The following is a 21,889-nucleotide window of genomic DNA, read 5'->3' as shown; positions in this document are numbered from 1 at the left end:
TACTGTGATGTGCCCAAGTTCAGCGCAAGTGTGAAGGTGCTGACTTCTGGTGGCGGTGGTTGTGGCGAAAGTTCTAAGAAATCAAGCATTGTGAGGATAATTCTACCTGTGCTTGTTGGTGCATTGTGTCTCGTTGGACTCGGAGTTTGCCTCTACGCCAAGAAGAGAAGGAGACCCGCTAAAGTTCAGAGTCCAAACACCAACATGGTTATCCATCCTCATCACTCTGGTGACAGCGATGCGATTGAACTCGCTGTTGCAGCCGAGAGCTCTTACAGTCACAGCGGAAGCGCCAACAGTGACATACACGTCGTGGAGTCTGGGAACTTGGTTATCTCCATACAGGTTTTGAGGAGTGTGACGAACAACTTCAGCGAAGAGAATATCCTCGGGACAGGCGGTTTCGGTGTAGTTTACAAAGGTGAACTCAACGATGGAACGAAAATAGCTGTCAAGAGGATGGAGTCGTCTGCTTCTGTTGTGAGTGATAAGGGACTCGCTGAGTTCAAATCAGAGATCGATGTTTTGACTAAAATGCGTCACCGTCATCTCGTTGCGCTTCTAGGGTACTGCCTTGATGGTAACGAGAGGCTTCTTGTATACGAGTACATGCCACGGGGAACACTGAGCCAGCATCTGTTCCACTGGAAAGAAGAAGAGCGGAAACCTCTTGATTGGACTAGAAGGTTGGCTATTGCTTTGGATGTAGCTAGGGGTGTTGAGTATCTACACACGTTTGCTCATCAGAGTTTCATCCATAGGGATCTTAAGCCATCAAACATCCTCCTTGGTGATGACATGAGAGCTAAGGTCTCTGACTTTGGGTTAGTCCGTTTAGCCCCTGAAGGAAACTACTCCATCGAGACTCGTGTAGCTGGGACCTTCGGTTACCTTGCTCCAGAATATGCAGGTTTGCAACTGTTAATGTTTCATACTTTGATTGATTTAGAACTTACCCTAATTCTGAAGTTTCATACTTTGTGGTTTGATTATGGCAGTGACTGGAAGAGTGACGACCATGGTAGACATATACAGCCTGGGGGTCATACTTATGGAGCTAGTCACTGGACGTAAAGCCTTAGATGTGACCCAACGTGAGGACAGCGTCCATCTAGTGACATGGTTCCGTCGTGTAGCAGCAAGCAAAGTCAGAGACGAAAACGCCTTCAAAAACGCAATAGACCCAAACATCAAGCTGGACGAAGAGACCTTAGCCAGTGTTGAAAAAGTCTGGGAGCTTGCTGGTTATTGCTGTGCACGTGAGCCTTACCAAAGACCTGACATGTCTCACATTGTTAACGTTCTGTCTTCGCTCACAGTCCAATGGAAACCAACTGACGTCGAACCTGATGATCTCAACGGGATAGACTATGATTATTGAAATATTTAAACAGTTTCATAATTATTTTATATCGTAGTACAAGAATTAGTAAATGAATGATTCATACATGTGTAAACGTTATATGATCGGCCAGAGATGTTAGGGCAATGGAAATAATTTTAATTTTTTTATTAATTAAAAAATGTTTGTACAACTGGGATGAAAATGCTTGGGAATTAGACACGTCCGCTTAATTTGGTTGTAACTAACTTAAAAAACTAGATTTGCTCTCCAATGTATGCAATTTTTAATGAATTTATTATATGTAAAGTATTTATATTGTATCCGCTCATATTATACAACCAAAATTTCGAAATAGATGTTTTATATATTTTACTCACTTTTCAGAATTTTATAATAAATAGGATGAAAAATTAAATATATAAACGTACAAAGAAGTTGGGTTAGTCTTTTAATTTGGACAACACATTTTAGTCTGGTTCTTTATGGTTTTTATTTGGATCATACAAATTCATCAGGCCCGAATAAAGGGTACTTAATATTATACAGTACATGTAATGAAAAAAACTTAGGCAACTTTTTGCATTGCCTAGCAAGTTTTACTAATTTTAGATCAAGATAGATCATATTCTTAGACTTTGATTGGTAGAGCATTAGCATTATTATTATGATCTACATTATCCAATCAACAATTGTTAAAAACACATTTAGAGAAGCATTCATTAAATGCTAATGATTTCCAAATGATGTAAGACCAATGCTCTCATATGAAGCTTTTAGAAGAGCATTTGTATTTATAATTTATAAAATTAAGAAAAATATATAATTAATTCATTTATTCTATTTAATAATATCATAAAATTATTTTTATATCTAGAAAATAAGAATTTTATTTCTAAAATTAATTTACAATAAAAATATGTTTTAAAAAAATAGTATTTCACATTTAAAATATAATTTAATTTATATAATTTAATTAATTTTAAAATTTATTTTAAAATAATATTTTTGATATAAACATAATTTTTAAATTATTAAATAAAATAAATTAATTATATATCCTTTTAATTTTATATGTTATTATATATTATATACTAATTTTTATAATAATTTTAAATAACATAATCATACTACTGTACCAATCATCCTATTAAACAGTTTAGCAAAACATACAGCTCCTACATCATACTGCTTCTATAGCATACCACTACTGCTAATGATAATACTCTACCAATCAAACCCTTAGGAAACATATATAATCTATATCAATAGAGATGTACATTTATATCCTCATCAAAATAACTTACCACACTTAGCTTGTTAACGTCTTGCAAGTAATGCTGCGTGATTAACTCACTTAAGTTGCAATCCTAAAAGACAATCTAACATTATTTGGTGATTTCTATAGCCAATGAATTTTCTATAGCTAATGAATTTTCTTATAGATTTTAATTATGTTGCTTTGTTTTGGTTGTTCTGGAAAATTAAGTTTCAATTCAGGATAGCCATTCAGAACAAAGACTGTCTAACATTCCTTACACGCTTTGATTCTCTCCGAAAACAAACTTATGCAAGAAAACACACTCACTTTATTTTCTGGAAACCCATCCTGAAAATTCCACAAGTTATCCTAGATAAAATGTGTGTTTTATAATGATACCACATTTAACACTTTCTTGATAGAATTACTAAAAATGCTTCAAACTATCCTATTTCCATGTTTTATGTTTGATATATGTTCTCTGTTTTGTAGACAATGAACTCAATTTGGAGATTTCTATAGCCAATGAATTTTTTTATAGATGTTGATTATGTTGTTTTGTTTTGGTTGTTTTGGAAGATTAAGTTCAAATTCAGGATAGCCATCCAGAACAAGGACTGTCTAGCATTCCTTACACACTTTTGATTTTCTTCGAAAACATACTTATTCAAGAAAACACACTCATTTTATTTTTTGGAAACTCATCCTGAAAGTTCCACAAGCTATCCTAGATAACATGTGTGTTTTATAATGATATACCACATTTAACACTTTCTTAATATAAGTACTGAATATGCTTCAAGCTATCCTATTTCCATGTTTTTTGTTGTAGACTCTATTTGGAGATTTCTATAGCGAATGAATTTTCTTATAGATTTTGATTATGTTGTTTTGTTTTCAATTCAGGATAGCCATCCTGAACAAGGACTGTCTAACATTCCTTACACGCTTTTGATTCTCTTCGAAAACAGAATTATGCAAGAAAACACACTATCATATTTCCATGTTCTCTGTTTTGTAGACAATGAACTATATTTGAGATTTCTGTAGCCAGTGAATTTTCTTATAGATTTTGATTATGTTGTTTTGTTTTGGTTGTTGTGGAAGATTAAGTTTCAATTCAGGATAGCCATCCTGAACAAGGACTGTCTAACATTCCTTACACGCTTTTGATTCTCTTCGAAAACAGAATTATGCAAGAAAACACACTCATTTTATTTTCTGGAAACTCATCCTGAAAGTTCCACAAGCTATCCTAGATAACATTTGTGTTTTATAATGATATACCACATTTAACATTTTCTTGATAGAATTATTGAAAATGCTTCAAGCTATCCTATTTCCATGTTCTCTGTTTGATATGTGTTCTTTGTTTTGTAGACAATAAACTCTATTTGAAGACTTATAGAGTCAATGAATTTTCTTATAGATTTTGATTATGTTGTTTTGTTTTGGTGTTTTGGTTGTTCTGGAAGATTAAGTTCCAATTCAGGATAGCCATCCTGAACAAGGACTGTCTAACATTCCTTACACGCTTTTGATTCTCTTCGAAAGCAGACTTATGCAAGAAAACACATTCATTTTATTTTCTGGAAACCCATCCTAAAAGTTTTGCAAGCTATCCTAGAGAACATGTGTGTTTTATAATGATACCACATTTAACACTTTCTTGATAGAATTACTGAAAATGCTTCAACTTATCTTATTTCTATGTTCTCTGTTTGATATGTGTTCTCTCTTTTGTAGACAATGAACTCTATTTGGTGATTTCTATAGCCAATGATTTTTTTTTATAGATTTTGATTATGTTGTTTTGTTTTGGTTGTTCTGGAAGATTAAGTTCCACTTCAGGATAGCCATCTATAACAAAGACTATGCATATTAATCAATATATAATGGTTTGAACAAGAAACAGGTTGTGAACATCGCATACAATAAAGAACATGTTAGGTCTTTCTTCACATACCAATGCATCAACTCAAGAAAAGGCAAATTCATTACAACATGTGACATTTTTTACTTCTCCTTTAATTTAAACTGATTGATATGAGAAGTTTTTTTTTTGTCTTTAGTGATTGCATATAATTGTAATAAGAGACCAAATCTGGTTTTGAAAGATAAACATGTAAGAGCAAACAAACTTCATGAGTTTTCCAAAATGTAGTTCTCATGGAGGTACGTGTAACAAGAAGGGATATTCAACATGTCACAAAACAAAACAACTAATACAAGAATAAGAGCTTCACGTGAAAGGACCAAAAAGGAGTTTGTTTCTAGACTTGCAGAGAGATGTTGGCTACTCTTCTGAATACCTCAAGTCCTCTCTAACACAGCAACCTAAACTGAGGGATGACAAAATCAACACCTGAGTACTAAGTTAACAATAAATCTGTATAAAGCTCTATATGAACGATTATAAAATGACATGGGACGAAATATACCCTTCACAACTTTCTTTTGTTTTCTTCGGATGCTTCAGCAAATGAGCCACAGTTCTATCTGTGGGATTGGTCACTGTTTCTGTATCTAGCATCCCATCATATTTACAATAACAAAAAACAAGAGCTAGCTACGTAAACCACACGAATATATAATTTCTCCTATCTCACATTCACAAAACTGTATGTGTATTATCTACACGATCTAACTACGAAGTATATGTATTCACAAGCACAAGCAACAAGAGACTCATAAGCAAATTCAAGAGTCTACCAAAGATATCAACATGCCTAAGCAGAACAAGACACCAAGCAAAAAAAAATTCAAAATTTGTTACCATCCGGTTTTCTAGAAGGCTTTCCTTAAACTACAGAAATGCTTCCTGAAATTTTTTTGAACACTAGACAGCTTCACAAGCACAAGCAACAAGAGACTCATAAGCAAATTCAAGAGTCTACCAAAGATATCAACATGCCTAAGCAGAACAAGACACCAAACAAAAGAGTTTCAAAATTTGTTACCATCCGAGTTTCTGGAAGGCTTTCCTAAAACTACACAAATGCTTCCTAAAATTTTTCTGAACACTAGACAACTTCACAAGCACAAGAAACAAGAGACTAACAATGTCATAAGCAACATTTCCTAAACACATTCAATAGATGCAAACAAAAAACAAATGAATATGTAAGCAGGGATATAAAAGTAGAAATTAAAGAAGAAATCAAAATAACTTGTCACTTGGGAAAACTAAGCTTAAGACAGTAGGAGCAGCAGCAATGATGGCAAGAGGTAGGGAGATAATCGCAAGACATGAGTGTTCAACACAACTCAAGAGGATCATTAATCATATTTCTCAATCAGTGCTTTAAAAATGACATAGAAAGGCTTTGTCATTCTATTGAACATGTTAAAGGGCATAACCAAATCCCATCAAGATGGATTACATTAGCTTTTGTACCGCTCAAAGTGAATCCTGAATTGCTTTGTTCTATCTGTTTAATTAATACAACAAAACAAACCTATTAATTCCCAAACCATTATCATTGAAGATTGAAGCCTCGTATTTGAATCTCAAAACTCTAGACTTTGGAATCATACCGCTGTTGTGAGAGAGAGATCGGAGAGAATATAATCAAAGCTTCGTGCTTTCGTTGGAGATGATGACAATGCTCGTCGTCGCCAGAGTTGATGACAGTGCTCGTCGTCGCCGGAGATGATGACAGTGCTCGTCGTCTTCGTGCCGCCGTCGTGAGAGAGAGATCGTAGGAGATGACGCCGAGAGAAGACGCATCTTTTTTTGTTAGTTGTATTATTTATTGAGGGTATTAGAGTTTTTTGAACATGAATGTTATTTTGGTGATTTTTAGCTTTCCATCCTATTTTTTGAGACAAAAACTAAAAAGATGGTATTATGGAGAATTGTCCATTTAATAATACAGTATTATGTTATTTATTAACTTTTCTTATTTTTATTATATAAAATTAAGTAATTATAATTTTTGTTTAACCAATTATTTTTAATAGTTAAATAAAAAAATATTCTATTTAAAAAGTAGAATATTGTTTAATAAAATTGATTAGATAAAAAAAATAAAAATATATATATATATATAGTTAGAGTTTTTGGTATAAAATTAAGTAAACTGCAAATTCAACAATATATAAATTGAATCTAATTTAATATGGTAGATAGTTTTATAAACCAAAAAATCAAATTTAAACTTCACCGAACAGCCCTAGTTTTTTTAAAAAAAACTTCTGAAACAACTGATTACATCAGTAGAGCAAAGAGACAAAGCAAAGCAAGAGACTACATATATAATAAAACTCTCTTAAGGGAAAGACTGAAGAGCTTAAAATGTACTCTCTTGACGAATACGATCATGCAGCTAGGAAGGACCACCAAGAGCAAGGTATGACTGAAACAAACCATTACGCAGAACACTCCGAGCTATCTCCCTTGCTAAAAAGTTCGATGTGGCCGATTCAATCTCAAAACCAACCATAGGGAAAGCACCAATTAACTTCACCACCTGTTGGCTGTTGTAATAGCCATCGATACTTTGGCCAATCAGCAGGTCTTTTAATTGCTTCAACGAGTTCGCTTAGGTCAGAGCCAATTACCACTTCTTGAACATGTAGGTCTCTCAAACTCTGTAAAGCCCATAACAAAACTCTTGGCTCTACCGTGAGTCTGTCCGGAGAAGAGGTAAAAGCTTCTCGTGAATGATGGTTGACTCTTCCTTGGTAATCTCTTGTAATCCAAGAGCCACCATAATGCAGCTTATTATTACGCCAGTTCGCATGTATGTTACATTTCACCTGAGATTGCAGTGGAGGAGACCAACTCCTGGCCAGGACCAGAGCAGAAGGACAGTTCAAAGGTGAGTTACGAGCCCTGTTAAGCCCTTTCCATAGTTTAGCTTCCTCCATTGCAAATAGAACTTGTCTCCTCACAGAGTCTCTTGTGTTAGCGAAGATGATCGCATTCATGTTATTCCATATTGCCCACAATAACCAAGAAATAGCTCTTCGACTCTCACTTGAAACTCTCTCATCCGCCATTAGGTCAAAACAATAGTCGAGCTTTTTTTGCAACAGACCAACAGCCCTAGTTTTGACTATGCAAAACAAAACAAAAAATGTTTGAAATATGAGTTTTGGGTCCGCATGACGAACAAAAATGACCAGCTTTACTACCTTTGCGCCAGTTAATAGCTAACAAACGTGGCAACATCCAAAGGTCCAAGGATAATTTGAATGATAATTAATATTTTTGACTCTGTCAGTCTAATCGTAAATTAATTAATGTAATTATCCTCGTTTACTTAAGTTAACTCTAGTTAATTAGTTTAGATCAATTTTAAAATAACCGGCCCGACATGGCTTAGAGCATATGCAATGGTGAGGTTCACCAATGAATATCAATTTTAAAAACTCCGGAGAAGAGTAAACCGATGTCGTCGTCTTACCCTTCAGATCCCACAGCGGCGCGTGATCAACACGCCCCACTTCTCCGCCCGAGTCAGGACGGCTCCTCCTCTTCTTCATCAGCCGCCAGGCCTACAGCTCTCGCCGTTCTCTTGGGCCGGATCACCGGCCACCGCGCGCCGTCGATGCTCGTGAGAGAGACGGCGGCGCGTGCCTTCGAGGAGAGACGCATCGAGTGGGGCTACTCGAAGCCCGTCGTCGCCGCCGACATACTCTGGAACGCCGCTCTGGTAATCGCCTCGGCGGTTATGCTCGTCGGCACTATCGAAGAAAGGCCTAACGAGCCGATCAGGGTGTGGATCTGCGGGTACGGGTTACAGTGTTTGATCCACGTGGCGTTGGTTTGGTCCGAGTACTGGAGGAGAAACACGAGGCGTAGAGCTAGAGATTTGGAGTCCGGTGACGATCTAGGTTACAACAGTGAGTATGATCACGAAGAAGATGTTGATAGTTCAACAACATACAGGTTTGGTCTTTATGATGATTTAGTCTGTTCTTGTCGGTTTATGATGAATGTGTGTTGTGATCAGTTTTGCGAAAAGATGTGAGTCGATAAACACTGTGATATCATTCATATGGTGGATACTTGGATTCTATTGGGTAGTTCAAGGTGGAGATAGGCTTTTAGGAGAAGCTCCTAACCTTTACTGGTAATAATACAGTTTTTGATCACTTTGGTGAAACTCTACACAAGATTTGCTCTGTTTCCCTCAAATCCTGTTGGTTTTTTTCGCAGGTTGTCGGTGATTTTACTGGCGATTGATGTGTTCTTCGCCATTTTCTGTGTTGTTTTGGCTTGCCTTGTTGGAATAGCTCTCTGCTGCTGCCTCCCCTGCATCATCGCCCTTCTTTATGCTGTTGCAGGAACGGTATGAGCATGAATAGTCTCTTGAAAATGTCCATCTTTGTGGTCTTTAAAGATTACAACTTTGCGGGTTTTATACAGGAAGGGGTATCAGAGGCGGAGCTAGGAGTTCTTCCGATGTACAAGTTTCAGGCTTTCCATAGCAACGAGAAGAGCAATACCGGAGCTGGTAAAATGGTTCCTGTTCCGACTGATGGTTTAGGCTTGGCAACTGAAAGAACATTACTTGCTGAGGATGCGGTAAAGCCAATCTGTTATGATAAGAATTTGTTATGTTTTATAAAGTTTGAAAGATGTTTACTTTGATTTCTTTCCTGCAGGACTGTTGTATATGTCTGAGCTCTTATGAAGATGGAGCAGAGCTTCATACTCTTCCTTGCAACCACCATTTCCATTCCAATTGTATAGTTAAATGGCTAAAGATGAGAGCAACGTGCCCTCTCTGCAAACATAACATCCTTAAAGGAACCACTGACCAATCTTGAAGACGGACTCTAATAAAAGAGAGACATAATAAGTTCCATTTCATCAGTTAAAACTCTTGTATATATAAAATGAAAAATCATGTATCTATTGTTAAAGGTATCCATTTTTAATTGTAAGAGATCGCATTATACATATCATCTCTAAGTTCAAGTACATCTCACTTCGTTGTCACATTTTTTACTGCATTCCTCATCACTTACAACTGATTTGAGCCTTTTAGTTTTCATATTGAGACACAAACCTGAAGCAGCGGTCATATTCCCCTCCTTTTCATAAAGCTCTAATCAAGAGATCAAAAACAGCTGCATCAGGACTTATCTCTCTTCTCAGCATTTCATCGAAAACTTGTCTAGCCTCCACCATCAGTCAAACCCTTGCTAGCTAACCTGTAAATCAATGTAGTGTAGGTTAACAAGTCGAGCTCGAGACCCTGTTGAACCATTTTGGTTTTTAACTTAAACGCATCAACCAAATTCCCTTTGCTTATACAAATCAGCTATTCAAGAAGTGTACATGAGCATATCTGGAACAAGTACAACCTCTGAAAGTTTGCTAAAGAGTTTCTGAAACTCCTCTGCACAAAGCGTCAATAAGCAGCGTACATAACATCATTAGCTTTCACTTAAACGACAGCCTTCATGCACCCAGATTTGAAATACGCATTCATCATTTTTGTCAAAATCGTACTCCTCTGTTACAAAAAAAATATTCATGTTTTAGAAAATTATTTGTTTATAAAAGATACGTTCTTTACATTTTTATTATATAATAATTGTAAATTATAAACTTTAAGAAAATTAATTATGTTTATTGGCTAAAAGTTAAATAGTTAATCACAAAAATGCATCATTTTTTTGTCAGTGAAAAACAATGCATTTATAACTAAAATTTATATGTTTTATTAATATGTATGAAAATTCTAAATCATATGCATCTTTTCGGAAAGAGGGAATGTAATTCAGATCAGGGCCGTCTCAATTATTTTTTAGACCCTGTTCAAAAATATTAACGATATATTTAAAGCATAATAAAATAGCTTCCTAAAATTAATAGTTCTATTTATATACGTTTAACGTTTTTTTATAAATTATAAACTCTAAATTAGTCAGTACTGTATTTAAATTTTGAAGTTTTAGACTATAATTTATGTATATATTGTTGAAAATTTCTTTAAAATTTTTATTTTTATATTCGGACCCTGTTCGACCGCTCCACATGCACGTGCTATTAGACGGCCCTGATTCAGATAATTTGGATAATAAATAGTTTGTATGATTCAAATAAAATATCAGGTAATTTATATTATTTTAAATAGTTGGTGTAATTCAATTTCTTTAAATATTTTGAATATTTTTATAAATTATATTTATATATATATATTTAATTCTTTTAAATTTAACTAATAATTTTAGGTTAAATTTTGATTCAATGCTCATTTGATTTTTGGTTTGGATATTTTAGATATAGATATGAACTAATATATGTATTAGCTTTCTGTTGTTTGGTTTGGTTTGGTTTCTTCTGTGTTGGTTAATTTGTTTATGTTGAGGTGGTTCGGTTCTAAAGACACCGTTTTGAAACAATGTTTCCTTCGTCTTAAGAGTGAAATTATTTGCACCAAACATAAATTATAAGGAAATACATATGATTGGCCTGCAAACCTGTATTAAATTCGTTAGGTAACATACGTTGATTGCTTACTGATAAATGGTAAGAAGCAGCCCCGGTTTTTAATATAAAATCGCTCAAACCATCAAATTAGAATCGAATGTCCCCTTACCAAAATTAACAATTTGAATATTTTGTTACATTATGTAACGTATGAAGTAAGACTTGTGACTTGTGACTTGTGACTTGTGAACATACACATATAACTACAAAACCGTGTGAAGAGAACAGTGACTTTTCGAGAGAAAAATCTAATAAGATTTTCGAGTATTGGAGGACGTGATTTGTAGTGTTTCTATCGCTACACGTGAGGACAGATTGGATGGTTGATAATGAAAATCTAAAGAATGGCCGGATCAATATATACTTGTCAATGGCTATAGCCTATATTGATTCTCCACTTTCAAATAAAATTAACATGGTCCATGATCCTTTAGACTATCAACAAAGGAAGCATACATACGACTTATAGACAGTAGAAGTTCTATACATCAATACTTTAGTAAATTAATAAATATAATAAATTAAAAAATTTCGTCAATTTTGAATTTAATCTATTCAAAATATGACAAAAATCAATGAAAAATATAATAAATTTCATCAATTTTGAATTGAAACAATTCCAAAATTTGACAAAAATAGATAAGATAACATTTTTTAAAGAAATTTCTATATAAATAAATGATCTCATTAATAGTTATATTATTTATAGCTTATATAAGTGCAAAAAAAAATTATATTGTTTGCTTTTATTCACAAGAGTTGACTTCTATTTTTAGCACTTCAATATATCTGGAAAAGATATAGTAAATGCATATTTAAAATTATATTTAAATTCTATGAAAAATATTTCTTTTCTTTTCTTTGAAACATATTTCATACTAACCAACTAACATAGTAAAAGATATGAAAATCAAATATCTAAAATTTAATTGATATATATGATAAAATCCACTATTTTTATTTTTATTTTGTAAATTAATAACTCTATAAATTAATAAAATATTATAATTCTAACATTATTAATTTATAGAGTTTTTACTTTAGTAAATTGATAGTTTAAAAATGATTATTGTGAATAACACAAATTTATTTAGTGACACAAAATATCAAATTTGCCCAACAGAAAATACTCATTTTGTTAAATAAAAAACCATGTTGGAAAATTTTGTTTATTGAAATATAAACTATCACTTTTCCCACTGTTGTTAATAAAAGTTATATCACTTTGCCACTATAAAAATTCCGAAAGTAGTTTAATAAAAAAAAGCAAATTTTTTACAGACCTCTTTTTTTTTTTTTCAATTACAGACCTCTTATAAAATTAAATGAATGGGTAATTAGTACTAAATCCCAATTTGGCAACCCTGAATTAATTAAGGGCAAATCTCCAAAATAGCACATTTCTAAGTTTATATCACAAAAATAGCACTCAAAAACTAAAATGACCAAAATAACACCTTTTTAAGTTTATCTTTTGAAAATTTTAATTTTTTTATTTTTCAAAATTTGAAATCTTATCCCCAAAACCTCATTTCTCAACTCTAAACCCTAAACCCTAAACTCTAAACCCTAAACTCTAAAATCTAAACCCTAAACCCTAAACTCTAAACCCTAAACTCTAAAATCTAAACCCTAAACCCTAAACTCTAAACCCTAAACTCTAAAATCTAAACCCTAAACCCTAAACTCTAAACCCTAAACCCTAAACCATAAACTCTAAACGTAATTTTGATAAAACATTAAGTGTTATTTTTATGACTTTTGACATTGAGTGCTAGTCTGGAAACATAAACTTAAACCCTAAACTCTAAACCCTAAACTCTAAAATCTAAACCCTAAACCCTAAACTCTAAACCCTAAACCCTAAACCCTAAATTCTAAACCCCACCATTTAACTCTAAACCTGTGACTTTTGATAAAACATTAAGTGTTATTTTTATGACTTTTGACATTGAGTGCTAGTCTGGAAACATAAACTTGATTTAGTGCTATTTTTGTCTTTTTCTAGTTAATTAAACGTAATTTTGTACTATATATATATATGACGCAATCATGTGTCTTCTATTAGCTTAACACTTTAATTATTTACAACATTAAATAAAAACAAACATTTAGCCATAAACCTCTTTAAAATCCTTCTTCTTTCCGAAAACTTATAAACAACAAACTTCCACCATTTCTCCCATTCCTGCATCTGTAAGCTATATTTTGCAACGAACAAAAATTAAAATTCAAACCCTAACCCTTTTGGACTACGAGGAGTCTCCTTGATTCTTCTCAACGATTCTAAGGTCTTTCTGCATTTTGTTTTTGTTTTTCTTCGATTTCTGCTCGATTAAACGAGAATGTGTGTTTAGTTTCTATCTATCGTGGCGGTCTAGCTGAATTTCAGTGGTGGAATTTGAGATCTTGATTTGATTGTTTGAAATTTGAAATTAGGGTTTTAGATTTGGGGGGAAACGATGGAGGAAAGAGGATATGCGTTTGAGGTTAGCAATGGCCGTCCGACGGCGAGTGAGTTGGGGAGTTCTCGGAGGAATTCTTCGCCGCAGCGGCCGTCATTGACGAAGTCATCGTCTGTCCGTGAAGGAGGAGGAAGTAAGGGACGGAGGTCAATGAAGCCGAGTTCCGACGACGAGTTCATTACTTTACTCCATGGCTCAGATCCGGTGAGAGTCGAGCTCAGCAGGCTCGAGAATGAAGTCAGAGGTACAATAACGACGATACTCGACCATCTCTTTATTCTTATTGGTCGATTCAAAGTTTCCGTTGACATTTTTTTTTTTTTAATTTTGATTTTGCAACATATGTTTTCACCTTGTACTTACGTGCATGCGTGTCATTTTGTTGGGGGTTTGAAACATTTGACTTTGGTGTGTGCAGATAAAGATCGGGAGTTGTCTGAATCCCAAGCTGAGATCAAGGCTTTGAGGTTGTCTGAACGCCAAAGAAAGAAGGCTGTCGAAGAGGTTAGTTACCATAGTGTTTTCGTTAGTTGTAGTGCATTTACTTTCTTTCCCTTTTTTTAACTCGAAATTGATGAACAAGTCTTGTTTGTCAGAGTTATCTGGAGCTCTTCTCTTCTTTCCCTTTTATTTTTCACTATGTTCTATTGTTCTTTAAGGTTGTTTGGATTGTGCTTTGATTCGACTTAGTTATTTCACATTGAGGTGAATATAACTTGACATATTGGGTTCCTTTTGATTTGTTTGGATCATATTAATGGTCAGGAAGAGGTTTTAAACATGTGAAAATTTTAGGATTTACTTAAAACTAGTAAGTATCCTTCGGCTAGTATTTTCTGCTCTTCGTGTTCTTTGTGAGCCAGAACAGATTGTTGAAATCAATAAGTTTTTGTGGTTGGTTTCTAAATCTGGCTTAGCTTTCCCATATGTGGTCTTAGTACTTTTCTGTTACCGTTCCTTTGTAGACATGCCTTCACCAGTCGTTCGATGAAGAATATACATATTCTTGAGTTCTTGTTTCGCCAGAAAAGAAAACGTTACTCTATTTTTAGAGTAAAAAGATGACATCCCTATATCCCCCTCTATAATAGAGTAACTCTATTACAGAGTCAACCATTGGAGCAAAAGTTACTCTATAATAGAGTTACTCTATTTTAGAGGAAAATATAGGTTTGGGTTGGAGATGGCCTCAGCCTCTCACTATTGTTTGTAGCTAGTTTTTTGAAATGCTGTGTGATATAGTGCCAGTGAAAATCACATGTATATGTAGTTTATCTATTGTATTACTTAAAAAAATTGTTCCTCTCCATCTTTGTATAAGCTGACGTTCTACTTCGAAATTTTATTGCTAAAGCTTACCGAAGAGTTGGGAAAGATGTCGGAGAAGCTCAAACTGGCTGAGAACCTTGTCCAGAGTAAAGTATGGTTGCAATGTTTCCTCGGTTGCATTTCGTTTTGCTATTTCTTTGGATCTGTATTTGATGAAAAATCATTTCCTGTTATAGAATCTTGAAATCAAGAAAATTAATGAAGAAAAAAAGGCGTCCATGGCAGCTCAATTTGCTGCAGAAGCCACTCTTCGAAGGGTTCATGCTGCTCAGAAGGATGATGATATGCCTCCTATTGAAGCCATTCTTGCCCCTCTAGAGGCTGAACTCAAGTTGGCGAGACATGAAGTATTTTTACTTTCTTTCTAACCAAACATATCTCTTCTGCTTATTGAGTCTTGGAACCTGTTAAAAAAAGTTGGATTTGCATTCTTCATTTGTAGATTGCTAAACTTCAAGACGATAACAGAGCATTGGACCGTCTAACTAAATCAAAGGAAGCAGCTTTGCTGGATGCCGAAAGAACTGTCGAGACTGCTCTTGCCAAGGCTTCAATGGTTGATGATCTCCAGAACAAGAACCAAGAGTTAATGAAACAGATTGAAATTTGTCAGGTATTGCTTTATTAGGCGGAACTTTGGATTTCATTTCCTTCCTTAGGTTTTTTTCTGAGCATCCCTTGTTTACCGATTGTTTATACTAGGAAGAGAACAGGATTCTGGACAGAATGCACAGACAAAAGGTTGCAGAAGTTGAAAAGTTTACACAGACTGTGCGAGAGCTAGAAGAAGCTGTTCTTGCTGGTGGCGCAGCTGCAAATGCAGTGCGAGATTACCAGAGGAAATTCCAAGAAATGAATGTAATCACATTTTACCTTTACAGTGCTTCAGTAGCGTATTGTTTTCATTGGTTCTTATAATATTCAACTCATGTGCTGACCATAACTGTGGCCACTGTTGTTTACCTCAGGAAGAGAGGAGAGTCCTTGACCGGGAGCTGGCCCGTGCAAAGGTAAGCGCAAGCAGGGTTGCAACTGTAGTGGCAAATGAGTGGAAAGATGGTAGCGACAAAGTGATGCCTGTGAAGCAATGGCTCGAAGAACGGAGATTTCTGCAGGTCACTTATCTTTTGTTTTTGTTTGGCTTCTCTTTGCTTCTTCAAATCGTCTGATTCATTTTAACTTCAACCGTTATAACTAATTATCAGGGAGAAATGCAACAGCTACGTGACAAACTTGCCATAGCTGACCGAGCTGCAAAATCAGAAGCTCAGCTGAAGGTATTAGAATCTTTAAGTCTTCTTTACATCCTTTCATATCATGGCTTTAGTTAGAATTGGCTCTTTTTGTTTTTTGCAGGAGAAATTTCAACTGCGGCTTAAGGTCTTAGAAGAGAGTTTAAGAGGGCCTCCAAGCGGTGGCAACAGAACGACACCTGAAGGAAGAAGTATCAGCAACGGGCCTTCACGAAGACAATCACTTGGCGGAGCCGATGTCATACCAAAACTGACCTCAAATGGATTCTTCTCCAAGAGAACACCGAGTTCCCAGTTCAGATCTTTGAGTTCTAGTGCAAGTACAGTGCTGAAGCATGCTAGAGGAACATCCAAATCATTCGACGGAGGCAGCAGATCTTTAGATAGGAGCAAACTGCTAACAAACGAACGAAGCTCGAAGTTTCCACTGAACCAATCTTCTGAAGGAACCAGCGAAGGCGACTCACCTAACTCAACAAAACAAGAAGAGTCAGAGAAGCCTGCAGGAGGAACGAATAATGATAGTGTCCCGGGAGTGTTACATGATTTGCTTCAGAAGGAGGTGATAACTTTAAGAAAAGCTGCTCATGATAAAGATCAAAGCATAAGAGATAAGGACGAAGCTATTGAGGTCAGTTTAGTTTTTACCTTTTCCAGGAATGTGTTTTTGATTCTGTTTATAATCTCTGATTGGTGACAAAAAATGTTTGCGTAGATGTTGGCCAAGAAGGTTGAGACACTAACAAAGGCGATGGAGGTAGAGGCAAAGAAGATGAGAAGAGAAGTAGCTGCAATGGAGAAAGAAGTTTCAGCCATGCGTGTGGATAATAAAGGACCAGATAGTAGAACGAGACGTCTCTCTACTACTACTACTAACTCAAGGGGATCTTCAACAACTACTGCACATTTGCTGTCAGGAAGGTACTTAAATGACCAAGTGGTTATATTAGTTTTTAACTTATAAGTAAATGTTGTAATCGCATAATTGGTGTTTAGCAGGGGGTCAGGACGAATGGGGATGACAAGGAGCACGCAGTAATCGAAAGAAGTAACCAGAAAGAATGTTTGATTCCACGAGCTAAATTTCAATCTCAATCAGTGATTAATATATTGAAGGATGATTATTAAAAACAAAAGCACACAAATGTAGAAAAGCAATTGAGAAAGTTTGTGTGCTTCTCTAACATAGTAAGATTGCTAATCTTCTTTGTGTTGGTGATGTTTATTGTTTTACTTATAGTATAGTACAGAAAAGAGTTAGCCTGTGTGTGTGTTTGTAACTACCCTTTTAAGCTTCGCGTGTGACTTGTTTTATTTCTCTCTTTACCTCTGTCCATTTTTCTTATAGATTTTATACATAAATTGGACACTAAACAAACTACGCATTTAACATGTTTGGTTTGAAGTAATGTTTTAGGTTGAAGAAACTTCAAACATTAGGCTATGAACTTAACATAGTGGTAAGTAGTTTGGTTTCTCACAACTAGCTCTTACTTTTTCTGGTCAACGCAGAACTTATATGATTGTTACAAATCCTAAAATCTTCTCATTAGCATTCTTCTCTTTATGAATTCAAACGCAACATTTATTGACCATAACAGACTCTCACCACAATCTTGTAAGCAAATAATGTTCATGGTCTTAGCAAAAAAAAAAAGAAAAAAGAATGTTCATGGTTTCAAGCCTTTAGAGTTTAAACTTAACGTAGTTTGGTTTCTCATTGTCTGTCAAAGAGAACTTAGATGATTGTTGCAAATCTTAAAATTAGTTCAGTAAAAGAGGTGTGAAGTATTGAATTTGACCATTTCTCTAAATTCTTTGAGTAGAAGTTGAGATACCACATTGAAAATTTAGGTGATCAAGACTAGTAATATATAAAGAATTTTGGCAATTTACTCGAATCAATTTTAAATTTAAAGCACATGAAATTCAATACGGAGTTACGGACTCATAATTTCGTTTGGTCAGATAAATATGATAGTGTAAAGAGGTATTATTGGTTATAAAGTGGTGGTATGCAGTTTGAGATAGGTAATAAAAACCATAATCTCCAGCAACTGTATTGAAAGTTTAAATAAACCAACACTAATATATATATAAAACTCTGGATCAATTCACTTAAATTAGCATTCTTCTCTCTACTAATCCAAAGGCAACATTCATCGACCATATAACACTCTCTTGATATACAGTGTATATATATATCTTCTAGAACATTACTTGACCATAGTCTCCTTGAAAGCTTGAAAAGAGAGTCCTTTCTGAATGTAATGAATCTGTGAAGGATCGAAAGGACCTCTCACTCTATCTATCTTCGTAATCACTGCTCTCTCCGGCAACACACTCCTCGCCGGGTCCACCGCCGTGTCTCCGCTCAGACACGACGAAAATCCTTTGAAGATCAGAACTTCCACCTCTTCACCGTCAACAATGGCCGTCACGATAAGCGCTTCGTCTCTACACGTTTGGCTATAAGTCTCCAGCATCGCTATCTCCTCGTTGTAGCCGTACGTTTCATCTTCATCTTCTCCGTCGTCTCTCACCCTTCTCCGAGCACCGCACCGTAATGGCTTCGAAGCTCTCGATGTCGCAGGAACGGTTGAAATGGTGTTACGGGTATTCGAGTTTGTGCGTGATGGTAATTCCGTTATTTGAGAAAACTGCCGAGAAATGCGCCGGGAAAGGAGTAATCCGGCTATGCTGCAGCATGGACCCGCCGGCGTGATAAGCATTGTATTTTGTTAAAGAGTCATACTATTATGTGAGGTGACCATTGTTTTTGTGATTTTTAAGATAAGATTTTTTTTTGCTTTTTTTGTGTGTGTGTGTTAAACTTAGCATTCTCGTTGGATCTATAGACTACTCAAAGATTCATCATGTATTCACAATTTAAAAAGGAAAAAAAATTATTAAACAAGAAAACAAGGGGGAAAATGAGCATAATATTCCCTAAATATTTAGAACCGGCAGTTTTAATACTTAAGTATTACTTGCACAAAATTATTCATCAACTAATAATTAACTGCACAAAATTGAAAATAAAATAGTCTACCATTAATCGGTTATTCTCGTCAATTTTTAACGATTAATTATTCTAATCATAATTTTGTGCACTCAATGATTAGTTAAGGAATAAATATGCGGATATAACTTAGAGAAAAAAACAAAAATAGCACTAAATCAAGTTTATGTTCCCAAACTAGCACTCAAGGTCAAAAGTCACAAAAATAGCACTTAATGTTTTATTAAAAGTCACAAACTTAGGGTTTAGAGTTAAAGGGTGGGGTTTAGGATTTAGGGTTTAGGGTTTAGGGTTTAGGGTTTAGAGTTTAGGGTTTAGGGTTTAGAGTTGAGAAATGAGGTTTTGGGGATAAGATTTCAAATTTTGAAAAATAAAAAAATTAAAATTTTCAAAGGATAAACTTAGAAAGGTGCTATTTTGGTCATTTTAGTTTTTGAGTGCTATTTTTGTGATATAAACTTAGAAATGTGCTATTTTGGAGATTTATCCTATAACTTAAGTATTTAATATGCCAACTGAAAATACTTGAGGAACAAACACTCACATTTTTGTAAGCATGGGCAAAAAAAAAAGGAACCAAACCAAACCAAAGTATATGTCCAAACCATTTGGTTCATGATTTTATCAATCCAAATGGTTTGGTTTGGTTTTAAACCGAACCAAACTGAAAAATCAAAGTATTTTTAACTAGATTAATTAAATATTTAATAATATTAAAATTTAATATATTTAACCATTTAATCTAAACAGGTAAACATAATTTTATAAATTTTACTTATAAATGAATAGAATAAATACAACTAAAATAAAATAAAAGAATATGAATCTTATACATTAGCATCAAAACCAAAGTACATTAGCATCAAAACCAAAAAAAATACCTATGATATTTTATATTAGGTTTAAAAATAATAATATAAAATTATTGGGTTAGTCTTCTAGATTTTATTGTGATGTTTGGCTTTACATTTAAATATGAAAAAATAATGCTTTAGTGTCGAATGATGATTTGTTTATGTTTTTATAAATTATATTTTGTAATTGAACTAGAATAAAACTAAAAAAACAACTCAACTGAACTGAACAAACGCAAAAAATTATATTAAACCGAAGCAAACACAAACCAAACCGAATTAAAACCAAACCAAACATAAACCAAACCAAAATATTTTGGGTTGACTTTGTTTTAAGGTTTTTTAGATCCAAATAAACCGAACCGAACCAAACCCAAACCAAACCCGACCTAAACCGAATTGTCCACGCTTACTTTTTTTTGTTATGTTTCTTATTAAATTTAAAGTCAGGAACATAAATCCATTTAAAAATATTATTAAGTTAAACAAAACCAATATACGAGATATTTACTTTTTAGAAGAAATGGTTGAGTTCTTACAATTACATATATAAAACAATAAAAGATAATTATAGTTACATCGTATTGTTGATGTACTTGATGTTTATAAAATCACTCTAGATGATTTTTTAAAACAATTTATAATTAAAAAGGTTCTCAAGTTTAACCAATATACGAGATATTTAATCCAGGAAAAGGATTTTTGAGTTTTTACAAAAGCATATAAAAGAAATACATTTGAATTGTATCGATGTTATATGATTTTCTAAAATAGAGATAATTACATTTTATTGTTTAAAGTAGAGATCCAATGTGCATCATATAATTTTCCAAGAAATACGAAATTATTCATAGGTTTTATAAAGATGAAGCACGTCAACTATACGATGAAACTATAAGTATTTGTATTGTTTATACATAAAAAAACTCAAAAACTCTTTCTAAAAGTAAATATTCGTTTGTTGGTTATATCTAACTTAAGTATCTTTTAAATTATGATTTTAAAAAAAAAATGACTGGTGTTTTTAATTTCTCAATTATTTGCAATCGACAAATTAAATACTAAAGTATTATATGCACATATTTATTTCTCAACTAATCATTGCACAAAATTATAATTAAAATAGTCAACCGTTAAAATCGACATAAATTGTTAGTTTTTCATTAACTAGTTAATAGTTGACTATTTTATTCTTAATTTTTTGCAGTCAACCTCTACTTGGACAATAATATTGTGCAAGCAATACTTGATAGTAAAACTGCCCGATTACAAATACATGGAAAATAAAATGCCCAAAACAAGAGTATTTTTGTATTTTAGAGATGTTATTGTATTGTCGTTGGTTTTTATAACTAGAAATGCAAGAAAACTATGTGTTTCCGTGACCACGTTTCTTCTTTTGTTTAAGAAGATGTTATTATGGTAGTATATGTTGAAAGGTAATACAAATTGATTGTGCTATCTATATTATTAAAATGCATATATATATTTATAGCTAATTTCTTTTTAATTTTTTTTAAAGCATGTTTGATCTTGAATAGTCAAAGAATAGATGATCTATCGATTCACAATACTATGTAAGTGAAACCAAAACACGAAAAAAAAATCATTTGGTGATTACAAGATCAATACACAAATATTTTGAGCCTTCAAAAAATTAACGCACCAGACATAATAGAATCCACGGGCCGAGTGAACAAGTGTGAAATGCATTAGCTGTGGACAATTAGGACATTACAGGTGGTATCAGAGTCTAACCTAGACAAACGAAGAGTCTTATGTAGGCTCACACTAACATGGCGACCTATATGTGCTTAATTGTCTTGTATGCACACAGCTGTTTATGAGAGCATCTCCAACTCTACTCCATAAATGGAGTAATGAGTTTTTTGTTTGTTCATCACTTCATTT

The 21,889-nt window shown here is 33.9% G+C and overlaps 5 protein-coding genes across 7 annotated transcripts; 3 read left to right on the top strand and 2 right to left on the bottom strand.

The window, feature by feature from the left end:
- The first annotated feature begins 6 nt into the window (after positions 1-6).
- Positions 7-1,381, top strand: LOC106303059 (receptor-like kinase TMK3). Its single transcript, XM_013739424.1, has 2 exons — positions 7-910; positions 999-1,381. Exons 1-2 carry the CDS (start codon positions 205-207, stop codon positions 1,379-1,381), a joined length of 1,089 nt encoding a protein of 362 aa, XP_013594878.1. The 5' UTR covers positions 7-204.
- Positions 1,382-7,034: 5,653 nt separating this feature from the next.
- LOC106303058 lies at positions 7,035-7,607 on the bottom strand. Its single transcript, XM_013739423.1, has one exon. It carries the CDS (start codon positions 7,605-7,607, stop codon positions 7,035-7,037), a length of 573 nt encoding a protein of 190 aa, XP_013594877.1.
- A 351-nt stretch (positions 7,608-7,958) lies between these two features.
- LOC106303583 (E3 ubiquitin protein ligase RIE1) lies at positions 7,959-9,537 on the top strand. Its single transcript, XM_013739858.1, has 5 exons — positions 7,959-8,499; positions 8,564-8,683; positions 8,770-8,902; positions 8,980-9,138; positions 9,219-9,537. Exons 1-5 carry the CDS (start codon positions 8,000-8,002, stop codon positions 9,381-9,383), a joined length of 1,077 nt encoding a protein of 358 aa, XP_013595312.1. The 5' UTR covers positions 7,959-7,999; the 3' UTR covers positions 9,384-9,537.
- Positions 9,538-13,172: 3,635 nt separating this feature from the next.
- On the top strand, positions 13,173-17,428 carry LOC106306938 (microtubule-associated protein 70-3). 3 transcript variants are annotated; one of them, XM_013743738.1, is made up of 12 exons: positions 13,173-13,346; positions 13,495-13,764; positions 13,939-14,024; positions 14,875-14,940; positions 15,026-15,196; positions 15,292-15,462; positions 15,552-15,707; positions 15,818-15,964; positions 16,055-16,126; positions 16,206-16,733; positions 16,818-17,023; positions 17,099-17,428. In XM_013743738.1, exons 2-12 carry the CDS (start codon positions 13,518-13,520, stop codon positions 17,139-17,141), a joined length of 1,893 nt encoding a protein of 630 aa, XP_013599192.1. In that variant the 5' UTR covers positions 13,173-13,346; positions 13,495-13,517; the 3' UTR covers positions 17,142-17,428. The 3 variants fall into 3 exon arrangements, with proteins under 3 accessions (XP_013599192.1, XP_013599194.1, XP_013599193.1); XM_013743740.1 differs by having other exon boundaries at positions 17,102-17,424; XM_013743739.1 differs by having other exon boundaries at positions 13,177-13,346; positions 13,503-13,764.
- A 742-nt stretch (positions 17,429-18,170) lies between these two features.
- On the bottom strand, positions 18,171-18,941 carry LOC106304120. Its single transcript, XM_013740514.1, has one exon. It carries the CDS (start codon positions 18,832-18,834, stop codon positions 18,319-18,321), a length of 516 nt encoding a protein of 171 aa, XP_013595968.1. The 5' UTR covers positions 18,835-18,941; the 3' UTR covers positions 18,171-18,318.
- Positions 18,942-21,889: the final 2,948 nt, after the last annotated feature.

The sequence above is a fragment of the Brassica oleracea genome, chromosome C7 (genome assembly GCF_000695525.1).
Source record: "Brassica oleracea var. oleracea cultivar TO1000 chromosome C7, BOL, whole genome shotgun sequence".
In the NCBI taxonomy this organism is placed as follows: domain Eukaryota; kingdom Viridiplantae; phylum Streptophyta; class Magnoliopsida; order Brassicales; family Brassicaceae; genus Brassica; species Brassica oleracea.
Note: the sequence above shows the minus strand (reverse complement) of the source record. Positions and strands in the feature narration are given on the sequence as shown.

What these genes read in the sequence shown, in the direction of transcription:
- LOC106303583 (XM_013739858.1), top strand. Translation starts at nt 8,000, where the DNA reads ATGTCGTCGTCTTACCCTTCAGATCCCACAGCGGCGCGTGATCAACAC. An exon ending in GAAGCTCCTAACCTTTACTG is followed by an intron (nt 8,684 to 8,769) that starts GTAATAATACAG and finishes TTTTTTTCGCAG; the next exon opens with GTTGTCGGTGATTTTACTGG. An exon ending in TTTATGCTGTTGCAGGAACG is followed by an intron (nt 8,903 to 8,979) that starts GTATGAGCATGA and finishes GGTTTTATACAG; the next exon opens with GAAGGGGTATCAGAGGCGGA.
- LOC106303059 (XM_013739424.1), top strand. Translation starts at nt 205, where the DNA reads ATGGTTATCCATCCTCATCACTCTGGTGACAGCGATGCGATTGAACTC. An exon ending in CCTTGCTCCAGAATATGCAG is followed by an intron (nt 911 to 998) that starts GTTTGCAACTGT and finishes TGATTATGGCAG; the next exon opens with TGACTGGAAGAGTGACGACC.
- LOC106304120 (XM_013740514.1), bottom strand. Translation starts at nt 18,834, where the DNA reads ATGCTTATCACGCCGGCGGGTCCATGCTGCAGCATAGCCGGATTACTC.
- LOC106306938 (XM_013743738.1), top strand. Translation starts at nt 13,518, where the DNA reads ATGGAGGAAAGAGGATATGCGTTTGAGGTTAGCAATGGCCGTCCGACG. An exon ending in AAGAACGGAGATTTCTGCAG is followed by an intron (nt 15,965 to 16,054) that starts GTCACTTATCTT and finishes ACTAATTATCAG; the next exon opens with GGAGAAATGCAACAGCTACG. An exon ending in GCACATTTGCTGTCAGGAAG is followed by an intron (nt 17,024 to 17,098) that starts GTACTTAAATGA and finishes ATTGGTGTTTAG; the next exon opens with CAGGGGGTCAGGACGAATGG.
- LOC106303058 (XM_013739423.1), bottom strand. Translation starts at nt 7,607, where the DNA reads ATGGCGGATGAGAGAGTTTCAAGTGAGAGTCGAAGAGCTATTTCTTGG.